At 33.4% G+C, this 21,591-nt stretch overlaps 1 protein-coding gene across 1 annotated transcript; it reads right to left on the bottom strand.

Annotated features, from left to right (window-relative positions):
* LOC141693854 (leucine-rich repeat extensin-like protein 2) lies at positions 1 to 1,551 on the bottom strand. The gene has a single exon (XM_074499035.1). It carries the CDS (start codon positions 1,404 to 1,406, stop codon positions 168 to 170), a length of 1,239 nt encoding a protein of 412 aa, XP_074355136.1. The 5' UTR covers positions 1,407 to 1,551; the 3' UTR covers positions 1 to 167.
* Positions 1,552 to 21,591: the final 20,040 nt, after the last annotated feature.

The raw sequence follows: 21,591 nt of genomic DNA, 5'->3' as shown, positions 1-21,591 counted from the left end.
TAAAAAAATTAAGTTTATCAACATTGAAAAAAACAGATATACATTGATTCTTGTAGATGTCTTATAAGAAAGACATAAATTATAGGCCAACACCTCTTTACTTTCTAGCATCATCAGTTAATGAATTTCACCCATTATCCGCCTGCTCTACATGATCTTAATCACTCTCATGGAGATGATGAAGTAGTGGCATGTTTGGCTTCAAATAATTGCCCACAAACAAGTGGCTTTGCTCCTGGAATTCTAAGACAACTCAAACTACCACCAGGAATAGCAGAACACTCTGGTTGAGGCCTTTGCATTTCTCTTCCTGGAATGCAATTTGAAGTAAAATCAAAACCAACATTCCTGTAAAAAAGTTTACTACATTCTTGATCAAACCCTGATAAGAAATTGTAAGCCACTGTCAGGTTTATCAAGCTTCTCAACTCACAAACCATCTCTGGCAAAACCCCTGAAATCCTGTTGTGTCCTAAGTTGAGAACTTCAATCTCATTTAAACAAGATATTGAGTCTGGTAAATGACCCATTAAAGAGTTAAAACTCACATCAAACACTTGCAAATCTGACCATAATCCCACTCCTTCAGGAATACAACCTGTAAGCTGATTATTCAAGAACAGAACTTCCTTCAGTTTTGGACTCATGTAACCAAAACTAAATGGAATGTCACCAGTCAGCTTATTGTTGGCTAAATTTATAACTGAAGCTGGTGAGTTTCCGAGATTTTGTGGAATTTCACCATCAAACAAGTTGTTATTCAGAAAAATTGCATCAAGCCTCTTGTTGAAGATGTCATCAGGAATAGGTCCTTGAAAGCTGTTGAATCTGAGGTCTAAATAAAGAAGATTTGGAATGTAGATAATTTGAGTTGGAAAAGGACCAGAAAAGTGATTGTTACTGAGGTCTAGTTCAGTGAGTGATGTCAAGTCTCTAAAAGTGTCAGGAATTGTACCAGAAAATCTATTAGTGTTGAGGTGAAGTAGAGACATATCTGTAAGTAAAGAAAGTTCTTTAACTAGTGTGCCTTGTAGATTAGCATGGTTGAGATCTATGCCTGCAACAACAGTTATTTGTGAGCCACTTCCCATACTATCTTGAAGATCTGCACAAAACACACCTTTATAAACACACACATTTGAGCCAGCCCATGTTTTCAAGATTCCTAAAGGATCATCTTTTATTGCAGATTTCCATGCTTGTAGTGCAGTGTAAGCATTACTGAGTCTTGCAGCTGAAGATGAATCATATGGGCTTGGGCTGTTGATTCCACCACTACCAACCCACACTCCACCACCCCCAGCCCCTACACCAACACCAAGCCCAACACCACCACCAACACTAAATGCAGCTTCAGTGGCAAAAATGGTCTGCAGCAGAAAGTGAATTACCAGAATTTTCAACATTTCAAGGCAAAGAAATTGAGAGATTATGGCTGTTTGATTTGATGGGGTTTATTATCAAGTTGTGGAAATGTGGTTGCAGCATTGATGAGGGAGCAGATGGTGTGGGACTGTGTGTGTCTTGATGAAATTATCTGTATTTATAAGTGTGACTTCAATTTACCCTTTCTTCATTTAACACTTTTAGGATTTTACTATCTTTTTTGCTAAAATATTGGGTATAAGTTGGTGAGTTGGATATCCGTATCCAATACTCGACACTTGATATTCAGAACATTACTGTATTTTTTTTTAAGAATTATCGAGTCTAATAACTGAACACGTATTCAGGTTTGAAGGATTATGGAGTCTAATACCTGAACACGCATTCAGCTCGCAGGGGAGCACGGAAAACGAAGAATATTACTGCTGATGTTAGTTGTTGACATCTCACTTTTTAAACTTCTCGTGCCACAAAAGAACACAACCTAGACTTTTGGGCTAGTTACAGAGGCGGTGACTATTTGCTAGCTAGGGACTCTGCCTTTTCACAGTTAGTTTTTGTTAAATTTTAGTTACTCCCAATTCTGTATTAATTACACATGTTTAATACTCCTTGCAAAGTTGTGTCCTGCTATATCAAGGTGATTTTCCCCTGTATATTAATTATATATTTTGGTCAAAACATTATTTTTCTATAAAAGCTATCAAGAATATTTGAATCAATGTATTCTAACTTAAAATTTTGAAGAATTTTTGCAATCTTCCCTGCATAAGTCGATACAAATAGTAAACTAAGAACATGTTTGTGTAAGATTCAAGTGACCAATTTTTTAATTTAACTACAAAAATTATGTGTTTGAATGGGTTAGTTAACTTAAATCGTTTGAATATACCTCTAAATAGTATAAATAGGTTAGATGTTGACACAAAAATCCGACCCTAGTACCCAACATCAACATCTCTTGATATATCGATATCTCATTTGTTGAGCTAACTGTGATGCCTCTTTGTTCTTCTGGAAGCGGCCTGGTTTTTTTTGAACACTAACTATAAGACCCTCTTAATCTGTACACGGTGCACTCAACAATGATCAAGAGCACTAAAATGAAGATTCTATGTCTCCTGTGGGTTGCTTAAAAATACGTAAAAGGGACCATATGAATCGGAGACCTCCGGATCCCATTAGTTTAATTTCCTTGTAAGTTTGTTATGCTTCTTACAATGATCAAATATTCGTACTACTAGAAGACTTTATCATACTTTAAGCCACGCCAACACAAACAAAAATATCTAATCATACAAAGGTTATGAATTCAACAAACCCACATTATGATTGAAATTTGGAGTGGAATCCCAAATCCGGAGACTTTTATTACGTCGGGCATACATAATAAGTCGTAGCAAAGACTCTCACGTCATACCAGTGTACAAGACTCGCACACTAATAGAAAATCGCTTTATATCGTATATTAATTTGGCAGTTAGTTGCATTATGTTGAAAATAACGGGAGATACACAAATTGATTACAGAAGGATTTCATGTGGGAGGGCACTAGAACAATTGTTGAGTACTGGTGAAGTAACATGGCATCTTTCTGTATTCCATTGAATCATATGATATCATAAAGCAAGCGCGTGCGAGTTTTATTACTCCATCAATCTAGATTTTATTTATTTATTTCTTGGCGGGTAATTTTGCTAAATGTTATCTAATCTGCAACACTTGATTTTTAAAGCTTAGAATATCTCCTGGACAAGCATGTAATATGGTTTTGAATTAGAAAAAGAAGAATGTTCTAGATGACTTTACAATTGTTTTAGGATTGTTTCTGTTGTTTTCTGTTTGTTTAGTTTTGTAGTAACTCAGATCTTCATATATAGCCACCGGAGATGATGAGTGCTGGAACATGTTATGTGCAAGCAAGTCAATAAAGCAGGCAATAAATAGTAGGACAAACCTGTTTGCGATTTGAACGGTGTCTAATTTTGAATAAAATGCAATTCATTTTTACCTTGGAAATTATAAAATAAATGAGTAATTATTTATATATTTAATAAATTAATAAATCATAGAAAAGTTTTGATTATTTTATTAATAAAATATTTCTGGATTAAGTTTCTTTTTATAGTGAAAATATTCATGGATTGAATTAGAGACGGTGAAGAACCTCTAAGATTATTTTTTACCTCTCTTTATGTTGGAAATTTTTGAGAGCAAACTGGTTGGTATTACATAAGGTGACTTAGGATTGTGTTATATTTATTCTCCTTCTTTTTCGTGATTTGAAGATTCTGGTGATAACAAATGATTTTACTGTATGTGACCTCTAAGTTAAATATGTTGTTGTATATTATAATTTGCTTAGTTTCAATATGTATGTTTCTAAGATGATGAAAACTTATTGCATATGAAGTATAACATGTTTTAACTTTTAACCCAATCTCAAATTCTCATAAAGTATTAGTATAATGTTTTTAAATTTTTTGTGACGATGTTTATTTAGCAAATATATGCATATCTACTATTTAGGCATGAAACATTTACTTTATAATATGTTATTGTGTGTGATAGTGTTCGTGTCAGACCACTTATTATTTTTTAGGAGAGAGACTAATATACCGTTATTTTAATCATTTTTTTATTTTGTTCATGAATGATTTCAACCTTTTTTTCATATACAATTTCAATAATTATAAATATTGACTTCCCGTGCCAAATTTTTAAAGATTGGATAAAATTTTCATAAATATTAGTACTTAAAATTTTAATATTTTAATGTTATTACGAAAGAAATAGTACGAAAATTTATGTGTTATAATTATTTTTCACTTTTAACTTATAATAGATCGAATAAAGTCATATTTTTAGTGTGTGCATAAGTTTTATTCATATATTAAAATTTAAATATGAAAATAATTTTATAATAAAATTAAACTATTTCCTACCAAATAAACAATTATAAGAAGTATTGTGTTTCATTCACAAACTTCTAAATATATGTAATTTTAAATATATGAAATAATATATAAATTACATTTTTTTTGTAAATAGAGTATTGTTAAAAATCGTTTAAGTCAATACATTTTTCAAATTATAACTGTCAGAATTTTATTTTATTTTTACAAAATTATAAAAGAAAATTCTGATTTTGTATAAAATACAAATTAGAATTTAAAATTTGCTCTTTAAGAAAGTTGGTTGAGTCCAAAACTCGTAACTTTACTCGATCATGCGATAATATGAACTAAATATGAATACTTTACGAAAATCGGGTCAAGTACATAACAAATCATAATAAATTAAGCCAATAATTTTGATGTACATTATTTATTGATTTGACCTTATAAAAGTCATTAACACATTAATACTTCTTGTTATGGATAAAAAGTAGAGTGTATTTAATGCTAGGGTTCGTGAGCTTCAAACTCTGTTTGACTGTTCTCGTGTTTCATGACTCAATTTGCCTTCATAAGATGCCTACGTACCTTGCTGTATGCTAAGGATCAAGTCAAAAATGTAGTTCTGGTGTGTGGGGTGAGACCCCTTATATAGGCATAGGATGCCTTTGAATTAGATTAGGGTTAGGAGACTTGGTGAACAAGTCTTAGATTTAGAGTGGACTTTGGAGTCCTAGAATGCAGGAAATTGATTCATTGTCTCATGGGGTTTCTTGGAGGTCAATCTCCAAGGAATTGTATCCCTATGTAGACTTTACTTATCAGCTAACTTTACCCATATTAATTAATTACGAAATTAATTAATATTCAGGATTTTGGGTCCTTTATATACGCTTTATCGACAGCCCAAACCGGACATAATTAATGCGATATTAATCAGGGTTTATTTTACTCCCTATCATTTGCCCCCAACTTCTAGGAAATCGTACAAGATTTCACAGAAGTTAAGTTTATTTATTCCCTTACAGGGTATCGTTTTCAAAGTAAAGTGTGGACACATTTACAACGATTCGCCTTATACGAGGCTTCAGGATATTTTCTGGAATTTTCATATTTATTTTCTTGGCTTATTCCTATTTTTAGGAATTTTCCTTGATTTTCTAGAATTCTCCTTAATTTCTTGGAATTTCCATATTTATTTTCTTGGCTTATTCCTATTTTTAGGATTTTTCCTTAATTTCCTGGAATTTTCCTTAAATTTTTCCTTAATGTGAAGAAAATTTTCAGGAATTGAAGCGAAGATTAATTACAACACCTGTTTTGTCACTTTCAGATGACCAATGGAATTTTGTAATCTATAATGATGCTTCCCATAAAGGACTCAGATGTGTTCTGATGCAGCACGATAAGGTTATTGCGTATACGTCAAGGCAATTGAAACCACACGACAGAGGTATCCTACTCATGATTTGGAGCTAGCAGCTATAGTATTCGTTTTGAAGATTTGGAGACATTATCTATATGGAGAAAAATGCGAGATTTATACGGATCACAAAAGCTTGAAGTACATATTCACACAGAAGGAGCTTAATATGAGACATAGAAGATGATTAGAGTTGATTAAGGATTACGACTGCACGATTAACTATCATCCCGGTAAAGCAAACGTTGAATGTGTTATCAGTACCCGGAGAGATATACAAGGAATTTCAGAAATTGGAATTGGAAATCAGAGTATGCAAGCATGATGAAGCAAAAGCATATAGTATGACTTTCCAGCCGGAGTTGTTAGAAAAGATAAGGAAGTGTCAAGCAGAGATAATGGATCAGGACATTAATCATTTGGTAGGAGAGGAATTGTGCACGCAAAAGGACGATCAAGGTATTCTTAGGTTTTCTTCTAGAATTTGGATTCCACTAGTAACGGAGTTGAAGAATGAAATTTTACAGGAAGCTCATAATTCAAGGTATTCAATCCATCCAGGAAGTACCAAGATGTACAGAGATTTAAAGGAAAATTATTGGTGGCCAGATATGAAGAGGGAGATTGCGGAATGGGTTAGCAGATATTATACATGTCAGAGAGTTAAAGCAGAGCATCAGAGACCAAGTGGATTATTGCAGCCATTGGAGATTCCAGAGTGGAAGTGGGAGCATATTGCCATGGATTTCATAGTCGGATTACCAAGAACAAAAGCCAATCATGATGCCATTTGGGTTATAGTGGACAGACTTACCAAGTCAGCTCATTTTGTGCCTATAAATGAAAGATTTTCACTAGACAAGTTAATCCATATGTACCTAAAAGAAATCGTAGTTCGTCATGGAATTCCTGTGTTTATCATATCCGATCAAGATCCGAGATTTAATTCGAGATTTTGGAAAAGTTTTCAAGAATGTTTGGGAACGAGACTGAATATGAGTACGGCTTACCATCCACAGACGGACGGCCAGAGTGAAAGAACAATCCAGACAATCGAAGACATGTTACGTGTTTGTGCTATTGATTTCAAAGGAAGTTGGGACGAGCATTTACCCTTGGTAGAATTTGCTTACAATAACAGTTATCATGCCAGCATTGGGATGCCACCCTATGAAGCTCTTTATGGACGCAAATGTCGATCTCTTGTATATTAGGATGAAGTAGGAGAACGCAAAATACTTGGACCTGAATTAGTGCAACAGACGAAGGAAGTTGTTGAAGTTATCCAGAAGAGATTGATAGCAGCACAAGACCGTCAAAAGAAGTATGCAGATCAATCAAGGAAAGATATGGAATTCGAAGAAGGAAATCTGGTATTATTGAAAGTATCGTCGTGGAAAGGATTGACAAGATTCGGGAAGAAAGGAAAACTGAGCCCTAGATATGTCGAACCTTTTGAGATTCTAAAGCGTGTTGGCAAAGTAGCTTACGAGTTGGAGTTACCTCCGCACATGGAGCACATACACAATATTTTTCACGTATCGATGCTTAAGAAGTATAATCCAGGCATGTAATCGAATACGAGCCAATAGAGTTTCAAGCAGATTTGTTGTATGTAGAGAGTCCGATAGAGATTCTAGAAGAAAGAGTGAAAGTGTTAAGAAATAAAGTGGTAAAGTTAGTCAAAGTACTGTGGAGAAACCCAAAGGTTGAAGAGTCAACCTGGGAGTTAGAAAGTGGTATGAGAGAAAAGTACACTCATCTGTTTTCTTAGAAGATTCTGAGGACAAAATCCTTTTAAGGGGAGAAGGATGTAATATATGGGATATATCGTGTAATTATTTTTGCTAATAAATAAATATTATGTATGTTCAGTATTTATTATGTGAATTATTTTTTAAGTGATATATGTGTTTGGATGTTTAAAAATAACTTAAATTGAGTATTTTAATTTTTATATGTCCAAAATAAAATATAGATAATTGTCATATCTTCCTATTTATTTTTATGTTGATTTATGATTTTATAGGAAATTTATAGATTTTATAAATTCTTTTTCCGAGTATTTATAAACTATTTTATATAATCGGGAACCAACCGACTTCACTCGTTTTTACGTTTTTATAACCCGAAACTCTTTCGAGAACTCCTTTCTAACCAAATTGCAATATTCAGAGCATTTTCCATGTTTCGACTTTTTCGATCTGGCATACGGTTTATCCTGTGCGGGTCCCGACGCAATATTTTCGATAGAATATTCGTTTCGGTAAATCAATAAAACTCGTATTTACGATAAACAGGATCTTTTTATTAAACTATTATAATTATCACCTCGTAATACGTGTAACCAGGCGCTGAGACCAAGACCGCAGTATAAATTGTACTGAATTGGATAATTATCCCGAAAACCGGTACCGTTTGCATCTGTTTTTATAAATAAACGTACTATTTTATATCCGGAATGATCCAACGGGATACTAATTTTCCGTAATTATAAATAGTCTTTACCGTATTTTATTTCGTACCGAAAATCATTTGCAAGCAGTAATTATAGAATTTTACAGAGGAAATTCACATATTCATAAAATCTTCTGAAAATCAAACTAGCTTTTGAAGATGTTATTGATCTTTGTTTGGAAAGCTCGAGTAACCAAATCGAAGAGTTTTAGGAGTATTATCAAATTCTAGAACTCGTTTTACTGCAGAATCAAAGGTTGATTTTATATATTTTTATATATTTTTGAATTATTTTGATTAAAAATATGAATTTTTGTACGGATGATTGTTTGAATGATTTGATGATTGCATGTTGTAGAGCTTGTTTTCCTGATGATTTTGATATGTCATATGACTGATTTGGAGTTCAATAACATGTTCAAAATTGAGTTTAATTTTCGAATTTTGAAATTAGGGTTTATAACCCGTATGAATGTTCTTAATTGCAATTTAGGGCTTTTTGTTCCAGGGGTTAGTAGATGTTCTAGATGGGTGGGTTTTGTTCCTCTCGAAGTTTGCGATCGATTGATGTATAGCTCGTTAACAAACGATCCCTGGTTTGAAGGGAGTTGTCATTTGAAGTTTTCGTCGAGTCACCGGAAACCGGTGAGTTTCTCGACCAATTTCCGGCCAACTCAGGGATTATCGGAATGATTTGATTACATGGTTGTGTTCCTTGTGAATTGTAGTTGTGATCTGGAGGTGATGGTGGGGTGAGGACACCAGAATCGTCTTCTCCGGCGAACCCCGATTGTTTTCCGGCAAACCCCTCTAAAATTTCAGTTTAGTACCTGTAGTTTTAAGAACGATGCAGTTTGGTCCTTGTAGTTTGTAAATTTTGCAAATAAGGGATTCCTGTTTATAAATTATTTAAAAATTATATTTCCTATTTATTTTAATTATAAAAATTCGTTTTTAATTACTGAAAATTCCAAAAATTATTATTTTAATTCCAAAAATTATTTTTAATTCAAAAATAAATCTGAATTAATTAGTTAATTAATTTTAGTTATTAATTAATTAATTAATTGGTCAATTAATTCTAAAATTAATTGATTAATTGATTTAATTAATTATTAATTGATTTTAATTAATTATTTAATTAGATTTAGTTATTTATAAATGATTTAAAAATTCTGAAAAATAGTTTCGAGCTTTAAAATATTATTTTAAATTGTTTTCAAGGCTCGATAATTATTATAAAATTATTTTGAAGCCAGATTTGGCCAACCGAACCCTGTTTATTGCTTTAAAATTTACTCAACGACCCGTTTTAATTCCGAAAAATATTTTAAAAATCATATTAAATACCCGAAAGCCTGTTTATGACCCGATACTTCTTTATAAATGGAATGTCATTGATTGTTTGACGTGTTACCTGTTATATGTGACTTGTTGTTTGACTGTCGGTCTATATGTTCAGTGTTTACTTGTTTTTAGCGTAACTTTCAATCCGTTAGTCGGATTTGGGTAAAACAAAGAGTAGATAGAAGTGTATACCGAATAGAATCGTATGAGTTGAGTATTGATAGATGCTTATGATATGTGAGCAGAAGAGGCAAAACTTAGGAAAGGAAAGCAAATAGTCGAGGAGTAAGACAGTTGTGATTGGAAGTTAGTGAAGTATAGCAAGCTAGTACCGGGCAAGTGTTCTGAACTTTCTCGAGATATATAGTAGATTATTGATAGTCCTATATTGCAAGTGCTTTGAAGCACTGAACCCTAAACCTTGATTCCAGTTATTAATCTCTGAACAGTAAACCTTATTCTTTCTGAACCATTGATTGTTGAATACCCAAATACAAACCACAAATATACGATACTACTCCACAAATACATATAAACTAAATACCAACCACTGAATCAGGTTGCTTATATATTCAAACCATTGTACCATATGCTTTGAAAGACCAAATCCTTATAACCTTGAAACTTTGATTTTTTTGTTATCCAATTCTTTCATTACCTGACAACCATTCTTTGAAATTGCCTTATTGTTCCTGGTAAAGATTGAAACCATCTCATTATTGGACATCCTATGTTGCTTATGATTTTGTTTATTGCTTTGCATTGTTTACTCTGTTATTATGTTAGAATTGGATTATTTTATAAAAATATGGACCAAATTCGTGGTCAGACCAGATTGGTGGTCAAGTTAGGCCAATGTGTGCCTTGGATCCAATAATTAGAGCAGAGCTGTGTGTCTTGCTCGGGGTTAGTGCGTGACTGATCAGCAGCCTAACCTTGGTTTTTAAAATGAAAACATAATATCCAATTATAAATCATTAATCATTGTTCACTTGATACCTTAACTCTTTTCGTTTGATGATCATTATTCTCAGTCTTGTCATTGTGACTTGCTGAGCTAGTTAGCTCATTTGTGCGATATTGTTTATGTTATTTTCCAGTTAAGAAGGAACCAGTTGGTAGCGAGGATCCCCAATCCAGTGCGAGAGCTAGGGGTCCAAGTTGATCGAGTTAAACTAGCTGACAGCTTTTGGAATAGTTTAAGTTTATGAAGTTTGTAATAATGTTTAATATTCAGTTGTAAGTTTGAATAGTTGGGATTTAGGCGTTTGTAATATAAGTGTGTGTGTGTGGCTTGTGTGCATACTTTAACCTGTTGTGATCTGTGGTAGTTGGTAAGTATGGTCACTGCACATTATTATTATCTTTAATATTGTTATAAGCAGGTTATAATTAGGGGGGGTGTGTGTGTGGACCCCAAACTTCTGACCCGGGTTTTGAGGGTGCCATATTTTTCGGTCAGGAATCTTTCGATCAGGATCCTGAACAAAATTGGGTCAGAATTTTGTTTGGCCTTAATATCCTGACCGAATTAAGGTCCCTTTTACTCTGCTCGTGAGTTTTTCGACCACGGGTTTTTCGACCAGAAATCCTGACAGAAATTAGGTCAGGATTAAGTCAACCAAAATCAATGTATGGTCCACTTTTGTTTGGGCTTTTCTTAAGCCAGATTTCGCTATTTGGGCCTTTCTTTTTCTAGAATCTTCAAAACTATGGGCCCTTAACTTGGGCTACTAATTGGGCCTGTTTATCTGGGCCTATTAATCTGGGCCTCTTTATAGGGCCTTTTTATCCAGAATGTTCTGGAGTTTTCTAGATCATGATTTCGTAATTATTTTCTATTTATTTTTATTTCCACAGAGTATTATGGAAACTTCTGGAATTGGGCCCAAGTCTTTAGGCTGGGCTTTTTACCGGTTGTAACCAGTTAATATTCCATTTTACTGGCCTTTCGACCGGCTAAAGAGGCTATATAAGAGTGGGGAGTGAAGCGAAATCTCACACCTCACTTTCTCATTTCAAACCTTCCTCTCCTCTCAGTTTTCCCCTTAAATCTCTCAAGTTTTCCGTAGTGAGCAAGGCTTCTCCGGCCGGGTTTCTGATCAAAATCTAGCTAGGGTTTCATCTTCTTCTTCCAAATCTCTTCTTCAAGCTTTTCTCTCATCTTCCATTAATGGCGGACAAGAGCGTCGAGAGAGCTGCTAAGATTGCCTCAGCTTCAAAGAAAGGTAACGAAATTCATATTCGCTCTTCTTATATGTCTTTGATAGAAATGATCAACTCTAGGGGAGACGACTACCCGTCCACAGCTCATTTAGATTCTTTTGATTATTATAACAAATGGTATAATGTAAATAGTATTGATTTGCTTAACACAACTTATAACGTTCGTCCTCCCCTTAAAATAATTCTAGTTAATGGTGGTGATCGTACATGCCACTGGAAACCATATACTCTCTTTATTTAAGCAGATGCCCTTTATATGGGGCTTAGTTTCCCTTTCACGAGTTTATTCCTAGGTTATTAGCTGACTTACAAGTTAACCCGTGTTTTCAACTTCCACCCAATTCTTGGAGAAATGTCATAAGCTTTATGGTCATATGCCTTAGACACGGTTTTCCCCTTTCTGTAGCTGTTTTTAGGAAAATCTTCCAATGCTATAACTATTGGGTTTCGAGCACATAAACGCAACAGAAATAGTAATTAAAACATGAAAAATCAGAGTTTTCGAAACCCACCGCAGGATCCATGCGAAAATACAGATATTTAATTTGTAGATCAGATTGTTTACCTTAAGAAGTTTTACGATTATGGTGGTCAAAAGGAGATCCTAGTTTTAACCGAACACCGCGTATCCCGCCTTACACGATCTACGCCGTAGAGGTATCCACACGAAAGCTGGTACGGAGGCGGCGTGTACTAGCACCAAGAACAGACCTGTTTTCCCCTCTCTCATCTTTAGCTGCTAGTGTTTTATGTTTTTATCTAATAAAAACGTAACCCTAATTTTAGCCTTAGGGATGTTTATATAGAGAGGCCAAAAACAGTCCTAACCCTAATCCAAGTCAGAGTTTATTAAAATATGAAATTCTATTTATTTAATAATTAAGTTTAACTCAATTACTAAATAACTACTGAATTTCAGATTTATTAATATACAAATTTGAAATTCATTTATCCCATTAATTAAGTCCAATTAAGACTTAATTAATAAAAAATAATTCAAATTTCCTTTTTAATTCAAATCAGAATTTGAATTAAATATTCCTCCATGCTTTCTTTGTGCGACCCTATAGGTTATTATTACGTTGGCAATAATTTAAATATCTCATATTAAAATTATAAACAATGAGTGGCATCTAGTAATACATCATTGCTACCCAAGTAATAATAATTAAATCGGTGATCGATTAAACCTTTCGTGAATAATGTACAATGTAATATAATTTCTTTAACCAAATATTATAGATTAAACTAGAGGCATGTAATGTGTCATCCTCATCATAGACCAAGTTTCCTTGATCAATGAGTAGACTATCATATCAAATCAACATTTGAGCGTGGTCACGCATTTCATAGTCTAGCTCACACAAGAGGCCAATAATATCAGTCCTAAAATAGGAGGGTTAAATCCCATCTAGATAATTCATATTTCTCATACAATTCATAATATACCCAATGTACACTTTTATCATTACCCGGTCAAGAATAACTTTTAATAGAATCAATGTATATTAATTCTCGTATAGAAATATAATGACTTCAGGCCTAAGGACCATTACATCATTATCACTGTGAGAATTACTTATGACACAACAGACATGTAGAATCTCACATTGGATTTGTCCAACACCATGTACATATACATCTGCCTGTGTTTTAGACTTTAGTATCACTATACCTATGATCAATGATATGTGATCATCAGTCAACAAACACGCCAGTCTTAATGCATTATTATTGTCCCTTAATAATAATACTCGACTAGGGACCTTTATGAATATTGATACTATTCTCATAATCTCATTTCTAAGTCACATACTTAGAGATATATAATTGCATATCATATTCCAAGGACATTTATTAATATAACATTTATATCGCAGTAAATTAAGAATTAATAAACTATAAAGGGAATAATCGATATAACATAAACATTAATAATCCTAATATCTTAAACTAAAACATCATAGTGTTGTCTCTAGGTCACTAACACTAACAATCTCCCACTTGCATTAGAGCCAATCACCCATGTATCTAATACTCATGAAACTAGTATGACCATCGTGATTATGCTGTGACAAATCCTTAGTCAGTGGGTCTGCAACACTATCATTACTATGCGCTTTACATTTATATCTCCTTGATCATTAATCTCATTAATAAGGTGATATCGCTTAAGCACATGCCTAAAAAGTCTCCTTGGCTGTTTCAAAAATATCAATATATTCGGCTTCCATAGAGTCATCAATGTTCTTGTTGTGAACTATTCAAGCTAACATGAATTATATTTAAACAAAACACAAACCAGGCATAGATACATAATTATCCTTGTCTATCCATAAATTAGGTTAAGAAACTAGTATCAGGGTAACCCTTTACAACTAGTTCCCTTTCTTCCCCTTATACCAAAAATAAATCTTTAGTCCTCTTTAAGTTCTTAAGAATATTCTTGACAAATTCCAGTGATCCACACCTGGATTAGACCGGTATCTGTTCGTCATGCTCAAAGCATACGAAATATCAGGACAAGTACATATCATTGCATACATTATAGATCCAATTGCCGAAGCATATGGAGCTTTTCTAAGACGGCCCTTGTCATCTAATGATTTAGGGCAGTTATCCTATGAGATCACTATCCCAAGAGATATCGGTACATATCCACTCTTTGCCTCCTGCATCCTAAATTGATGCAATAATTTATCAATGTATGTACTTCGACTAGATCGATTAATCTCCTCGATCTATCTCTATAGATCTTAATCCCTAATATCTAGGTAGCATCGCCTAAGTCTTTCATCGAGAAACTATTTCTCAACCAAGTCTTAACAGCCTGTAGAGAAGGCATGCCATTCCATATCTGTTATATGTCATCTACATATAATACTAGGAATGTCACATGGCTCCCACTAACCTTCTTGCAAACACATCCTTTTGCCAAATCTCATAGTCAAACTAAGCAACTATTGCTAAAAAAATCCCGATGGACTTGACCATAGCAACTAGTGAAAAAGTCTCATCACAGTCTATACCATGAATTTGTTTGAAACCTTTTTCCACTAGTCGCACCTTATAGGTCTGTACTTTACCATCCATGTCAGTTTTCTTCTTGAAAACCCACTTACACCCTATAGGTTTTACCCCTTCGAGTGGATTAACTAACGTCAATACTTTATTTTAATACATGGATTTCATCATGGATTTCTTGGCCTCCAGCCATCTCTCGGAGTCTGGACTTTTCATAGCATCTTGGTAGGTGTGAGGCTTATCCTTATCCGTAAGCATCACATCACCATCTTGAGTCAAAAGAAATCCATAATTTCTCCCGGACTCATGGTGAATCCTACTAGATCTATGAATAACCTGTGTTTCCTAAACATGATTACTTTCAATATTTTGATGCACATCCTGATCTTATTCTAACTCTGGTTCAATGTTATCATGTGGTTCTCGATCTTTATAAAGATGTATTGTCCTCCCACTGATTTCTAAGAAAGTAGTTCTCCCAAATACAGCGGCCAAACAACAAACACTTTGTTCTCAGAAGGATTATAAAAACTATACCCTAGTCTCACTCGGGTATCCCATAAAATAACATCTATCTAATTTTGGTCCAAGCTTGTTAGAGGCTAAACATTTTACAAACGCTTCACGTCCCCAAATTTTCATAAATGACATGCTATGACATTTACCACTCCATATCTAATACGGAGTATTTTGAACCGCTTTAGTCGGAACTTGGTTAAGTGTATATGCAACCGTTTCTAGAGCATAACCCTAGAAACTGAATGGAAGATTCGCTTGAATCATCATCGATCGCACTATGTCCAATAAGGTACGATTTCTCCTCTCAGAATCTCTATTCCATTGAGGTGTTCTAGAAGGAGTAAGTTATGATACACTATCACACTCCTTCAAGAAACTCTTGAAATTGAGGTTTAAGTATTCTCCTCCACGATCTGATCGTAAAACTTTATACTTTTCCCTTGTTTGCTTTTCTACTTCGGCCTTATATTCTTTGAACATTTCAAAAGAATCGGATTTATTCTTCATACGAACCACATATCCATATCTACTAAAATCATCAGTAAATATTATGAAGTAGTATAAGCCACCCCTTACCATCATACGCATTCGACCACATACATCATTATGTATAAGTCATAATCGTTCGGTGGCCCTTTCAACTGATCAGGTAAAAGAAGCTTTAGTCATTTTGCCAATAAAACAAAGTTCACATCATCCGTATGATTCAAAATCAAACTTATCCAAGTATCCATCTATATGTAACTTAGAAATGCGTTTCTCATTAATATGGCTTAACGACAATGATAGAAATAATGTTTGATTTGAGTCATCTTAGAACATATAAATCGTTAACTAATTATGCAACATTATAAGCCTTACCATTAAAATAGAATAAAGAACTATTATTTATTTTCTATTTATTTTTATTTCCATAGAGTATTGTGGAAACTTTTGGAATTGGGCCCAAGCCTTTGGGCCGGGCTTTTTACCGGTTGTAACCGGTTAATATTCTTTTTTACCAGCCTTTCGACCGGCTAAAGAGGCTATATAAGAGTGGGGAGTGAAGTGAAATCTCACACCTCACTTTCTCATTTCCAACCTCCCTCTCCTCTCTCTTTTCCCCTTAAATCTCTAAAGTTTTCTGGTAGTGAGCAAGGATTCTCCGGCCGGGTTTCTGATCAAGATCCATCTAGGGTTTCATCTTCTTCTTCCAAATATCTTCTTCAAGCTTTTCTCTCATCTTCCATTATTGGCGGACACGAGCGTCGAGAGATCTGTTAAGATCGCCTCAGCTTCAAAGAAAGGTAACAAAATTCATATTCGTTCTTCTTATATATCTTTGGTAGAAATGATCAACTCTAGGGGAGACGACTACCCGTCCACAACTCATTTAGATTCTTTTGATTATTTTAACAAATGGTATAATGTAGCTAGTATTGATCCGCTTAACACAACTTATAACGTTCGTCTTCCCCTTAAAATAATTCATGTTGATGGTGGTGATCGTACATGCCACTGGAAACTAGATACTCTTTTTTTATGCAGATGCCCTTTATATGGGGTTTAGTTTCCCTTTCACGAGTTTATTCCTAGGTTATTAGCTGACTTACAAGTTAACCCGTGTCAACTTCCACCCACTGCTTGGAGAAATGTCATATGCTTTATGGTCATATGCCTTAGACACGGTTTTCCTCTTTCTGTAGCTGTTTTTAGGAAAATCTTCCAATGCTATAACTATTGGGTTTCGAGCACGTAAACGCAACTGAAATAGTAATAAAAACATGAAAAACCAGAATTTTCGAAACCCACCACAGGATCCATGCGAAAATACAGATATTTAATTCGTAGATCAGATTGTTTACCTTAAGAAGCTTTATGATTATGGTTGTCAAAAGGAGATCCTAGATTTAACCGAACACCACGTATCCTGCCTTACACGATCTACGTCGTAGAGGTATCCACACGAAAGCTGGTATGGAGGAGGCGTGTACTAGCACCAAGAACGGACCTGTTTTCCCCTCTCTCACTCTCTCACCTTTAGCTGCTAGGGTTTTATGTTTTTATCTAATAAAAATGTAACCCTAATTTTAGCCTTAAGGATGTTTATATAGGGAGGCCAAAAACAGTCCTAACCCTAATCCAAGTTAGAGTTTATTAAAATCTGAAATTCTATTTATTTAATAACTAAGTTTAACTCAATTACTAAATAACAACTGAATATCGGATTTAATAATATACAAATTTGAAATTCATTTATCCCATTAATTAATTCCAACTTATTTAATAATAAATAATTAAAATTTCCTTTTTAATTCAAATACGAATTTGAATTAAATATTCCTCCAGCTTTCTTTGTGCGACCTTATAGGTTATTATTACGTTGGTAATAATTTAAATATCTCATATTTAAATTTGAAAGGATATCTTCAATATATTATTTATTTTGGTATTTGTACGATTAAACATAAAATTAAGAACACGTAGATCCTCTCCATTAGGACATGAATTTAACTGATCCAAATCAGAGTTAAAAAGTCAAACTAGCAAAATCATGTCTTTTAAAACAGATAAAAGAGATATTTCATTTTTGCAAAATATCAAAAATATATCTTTATGGAATGAATCTCTAAAGGCAATATGATCTAAAAAGAAACATCAAGATATGATATTTCTTATATCTGTGTTGCAACAGGAATATGGCAGAGGGCTCGAATAAGGAATATTTCAGAAATATTCTTTAGAGGTCTCGTGCTATATCAAAAATATTTAAATCTTCGCTCCAAAATATATCTCTACATATATCAAAAGAGTTTTTATTCCAATATTATTAATATTCATTATTGGAATATTAATATCCAGTTCTGCAACTCATTCTTGTATACTTACAGTAATTTTCTCTCGTTTCGCAAAATAGCATTTCTCGGAGAAAATTATTCAAAAATACTAAAACACATTTCCTTTAATCCAAATATATTTTATATATTAGGAAATATATTTTAAGTATTTATACAAGTCAAAACTTTGGTCAAAAGATCCATCTCCTTTATTTCAAGACCAATGGTATTTTTACTCGGAAGAAAGGCTGACAGAACAGATTCATTTTTATAAAAAATACTTCCACATGCTAGAATAACTTGAAATTTGGTATGGATCATTTAAATGGTATTTTATAAGTATGGTAAAAATTTCGTTGCATTCATAGAATTTTTGTCTGGGCACAAAAATCGAGGCGGTTGGTCCCACAGTTGACCACGTTTGACCTAGCTACCGTTGACTAAAGTTGACCAAAACTTTCAGGACATCATTTTATATAATTTAAGTATTTATCATATTTTTTATGGTATTTATTTAGGAGTTTTTAAGGTGGTCATAATTAATGGTGTTTATCCTTAATTAGGTGATTAAACAATGATTAGAAGAAAAGGAAAATACATATATATTCAAATATATCAGCTGGGTTTTTGAACCCATAAAGTTGTTTGTCTTATATGGCTATGTCAAAGAAACACAACTTACTTGTCATGTCATCAATCTAAGTGACATACACCATCCGCCATCCATTTTCCTTAAATCTGCACCATTCATTCCACCCAACTTCTCCTATAAATAAACCCCCACCCCAACCCATTTTCTTCAAGCTAAAGAGCCACAAATTTGCTGGGTTTTTTTCAAGAAGTGCTTCTCTTCATCTCTTTCAAATTCTATACACACACTTCTTCTCAAAAATCTTCTCTCTCTTCTATATACATACATATATACAAGGTTTTTGAAACTCAAGCTTAGCTTCACCCAACCAAGCTTTATCCCACCAAGTGAGCTCATCCACTACCACTTTCCGGCCTCCCGAAGGGCTGTCCAAGTTCGACCAAAGATCCAAAATCCGACCGAACCTCCGGCGAATTTTTCCGGCGAACTTTTCCGACTGTTCTTCAAAAGTGGTAACTTTTAGCTTCTTATTTGAGTTCTTTTTATTTGAGCTTTGTACTTAATTTCTCTACTTCATCTTAATCTCTAATACAAGATCTCTTATAAAAAAGTTCTCAAGAGAACTAAGATTCAAACTCGGAATTCGAATAAGTACTAGATCTTCACATAAATCATCTCAAAAAGAAGATCTATAAACAAAAGTACTTTATCTCCAAAGGGGAGATTATATTTGACCCAATTTCACGAGTTATCCAATTATTTTTATTATTGGATCTTGGCTAACATTATTCGTGCACATAAAATATTACGAAGAAAAGTTTTAATCCCTTCTAACATCTCTAGTATTCCGGGGGATTATAATTCGATCTATAAACACTTCGTAATTTGTCAAATATCAAAATGAATTAAGTTCACGAGTTAGCCAATTACTTGCACTTTATTTAATTGGATCTTGGATAACCATTTCGTGCACATAAATTATTACGAAGCAAAGTTTTAATCCCTTCTAACATCTTTAGTGTTCCGGGGGATTATAACTCGATTTATAAACACTTCGTAATCATCCGTTAGAATTAAGGACGAATCAAATCCACGAGTTAGCCAATTAATTTACACTATTTAATTCGATCTTGGATAACACATATAGTGTATATAAACAATCGAGTGAATATTTATTATTCCATGAGATTTATAAATATTTAGAAGTCTTTCCTATATAGACTGATTGTTATTTTCAATTATTCATATATATATTTCTGTGATATTTATATATATATAAATTTTTGAAAAATTATATAAGGATAAATATATATAATAATCCAGCTATATTAATTGTTTTTCAAATATATTTTCTGGATTGTTTTATCCATCCCAATCAAATAAATCCGGCCCAAATACCTTTTAAAAGGTTTTATCTATTTATTTTCAAAACAGCCCAGCCCATTTAATCAAAAACCCAAATTATAAAAACACGTTCTAATCTCAACCGTCCATTTCTAAACCTAATTCATCTGGTTCGTTTATTCCGTAAAATATATAAGCGAGACACTGTTTTGTACAGTGCACGCTCTCAGTTCAATTCTTAACCCTAATCTCTAAACACTCTCTCGCCTCTCTTCTTCTCTCCGCCTCTTTCGAAGAACCCTAGATCGAATTATTCATTTTTCCCTTCAAATCTTCGATGAATTCTTACATATACTATGCTTATATATATAATAATTATATCTCTAAAAGATATAATGAAAACAGTTGATTGGGTTGGTAAATTAATTCAATTTTGATGATAAAAATCGATGATTTATACATAAATCGAACGAGAATCATCAAATCGGACATTAAATCAATTGATTTGTATATATATACATTTGTTTTGTTTTTGGGTCTTTGATTCAGCAAAAATCTAACTCGATTTCAAGTTATATGACAGGAGAAGACGGGTAAGTGCAATATCTTCTCGGAAAAGAAGATTCGATGGCTGCGTGCGACGGAGAAGAGTAAATCGGAAGTTGACTCAGTCCGTGACTGAGTCAACCAGGTAAGACCTATGAGTCAGGCCAGACTCTAGGCTTAGGTAAGAATTCTGTAATCCTTTTAGTCTAATTTGATTGATTTTGTTTTTTAAGAGACTTGACTGAAAGTTAAATCGATTATTATCTGATTAATTTGTATATTGGTGAGTGAATGTCCTGTGATATATTTTCGATGAAACTGTGAATTGATTCTATTCCGTGTTTGATCGAATTAATATAGTTTGGATTATCTGTTGGATTTATGTTAATCTGGTGAATTTGTGATTATCTGTTGGATTAATGTTAATCTGGTGAAATTATGATTATCTGTTGGATTAATATTTATCTGGTAGATTTGTGATTAACTTTGAATTTGTGATTGTCTGTTGGTTTGAAGATTACCTGTTAGCTGTGTTGTTTAGTCAAGAAATTTTGTTAATCTAAACTGTATCTTAATGGTTGTTTAAAGTAAGAAATTTTGTAGCTTAAAGTAAGAAATTCGTGTATGATAATCACTGGTTAAGTTAAGAACCATTTCTCTCAGCAGTTGAAGCTTAATTGGACTAAATATGAGTGTAAAATATAAACTTGTTGAGTTAAATAACTTGCTTGATTAAAGTTAAAATCTGTGAATCTGTTTGTTTCACAATCTTTGTGAAATTTTTTAAAATAAAGTCTATTTACTTGGTATATTATGGAGTTTTGGAATAAAATTTCAATAATAACAGATTGAGTGTTGATACATTTAAGTCCAAGAAAGTCAGTGTCCTAGTTAATTTGACTTTAAGTTCCTTGATAACTTAGTGTACTTAATAAATTCTTATCTGTCTAGTGATGAAGTTACCTAGCTGTAAACCCTGGTGGATTAAGTTTTTAACACAGCTGTTTATATTTA

Source organism: Apium graveolens, chromosome 10 (genome assembly GCF_009905375.1).
Source record: "Apium graveolens cultivar Ventura chromosome 10, ASM990537v1, whole genome shotgun sequence".
In the NCBI taxonomy this organism is placed as follows: Eukaryota; Viridiplantae; Streptophyta; class Magnoliopsida; order Apiales; family Apiaceae; genus Apium; species Apium graveolens.
Note: the sequence above shows the minus strand (reverse complement) of the source record. Positions and strands in the feature narration are given on the sequence as shown.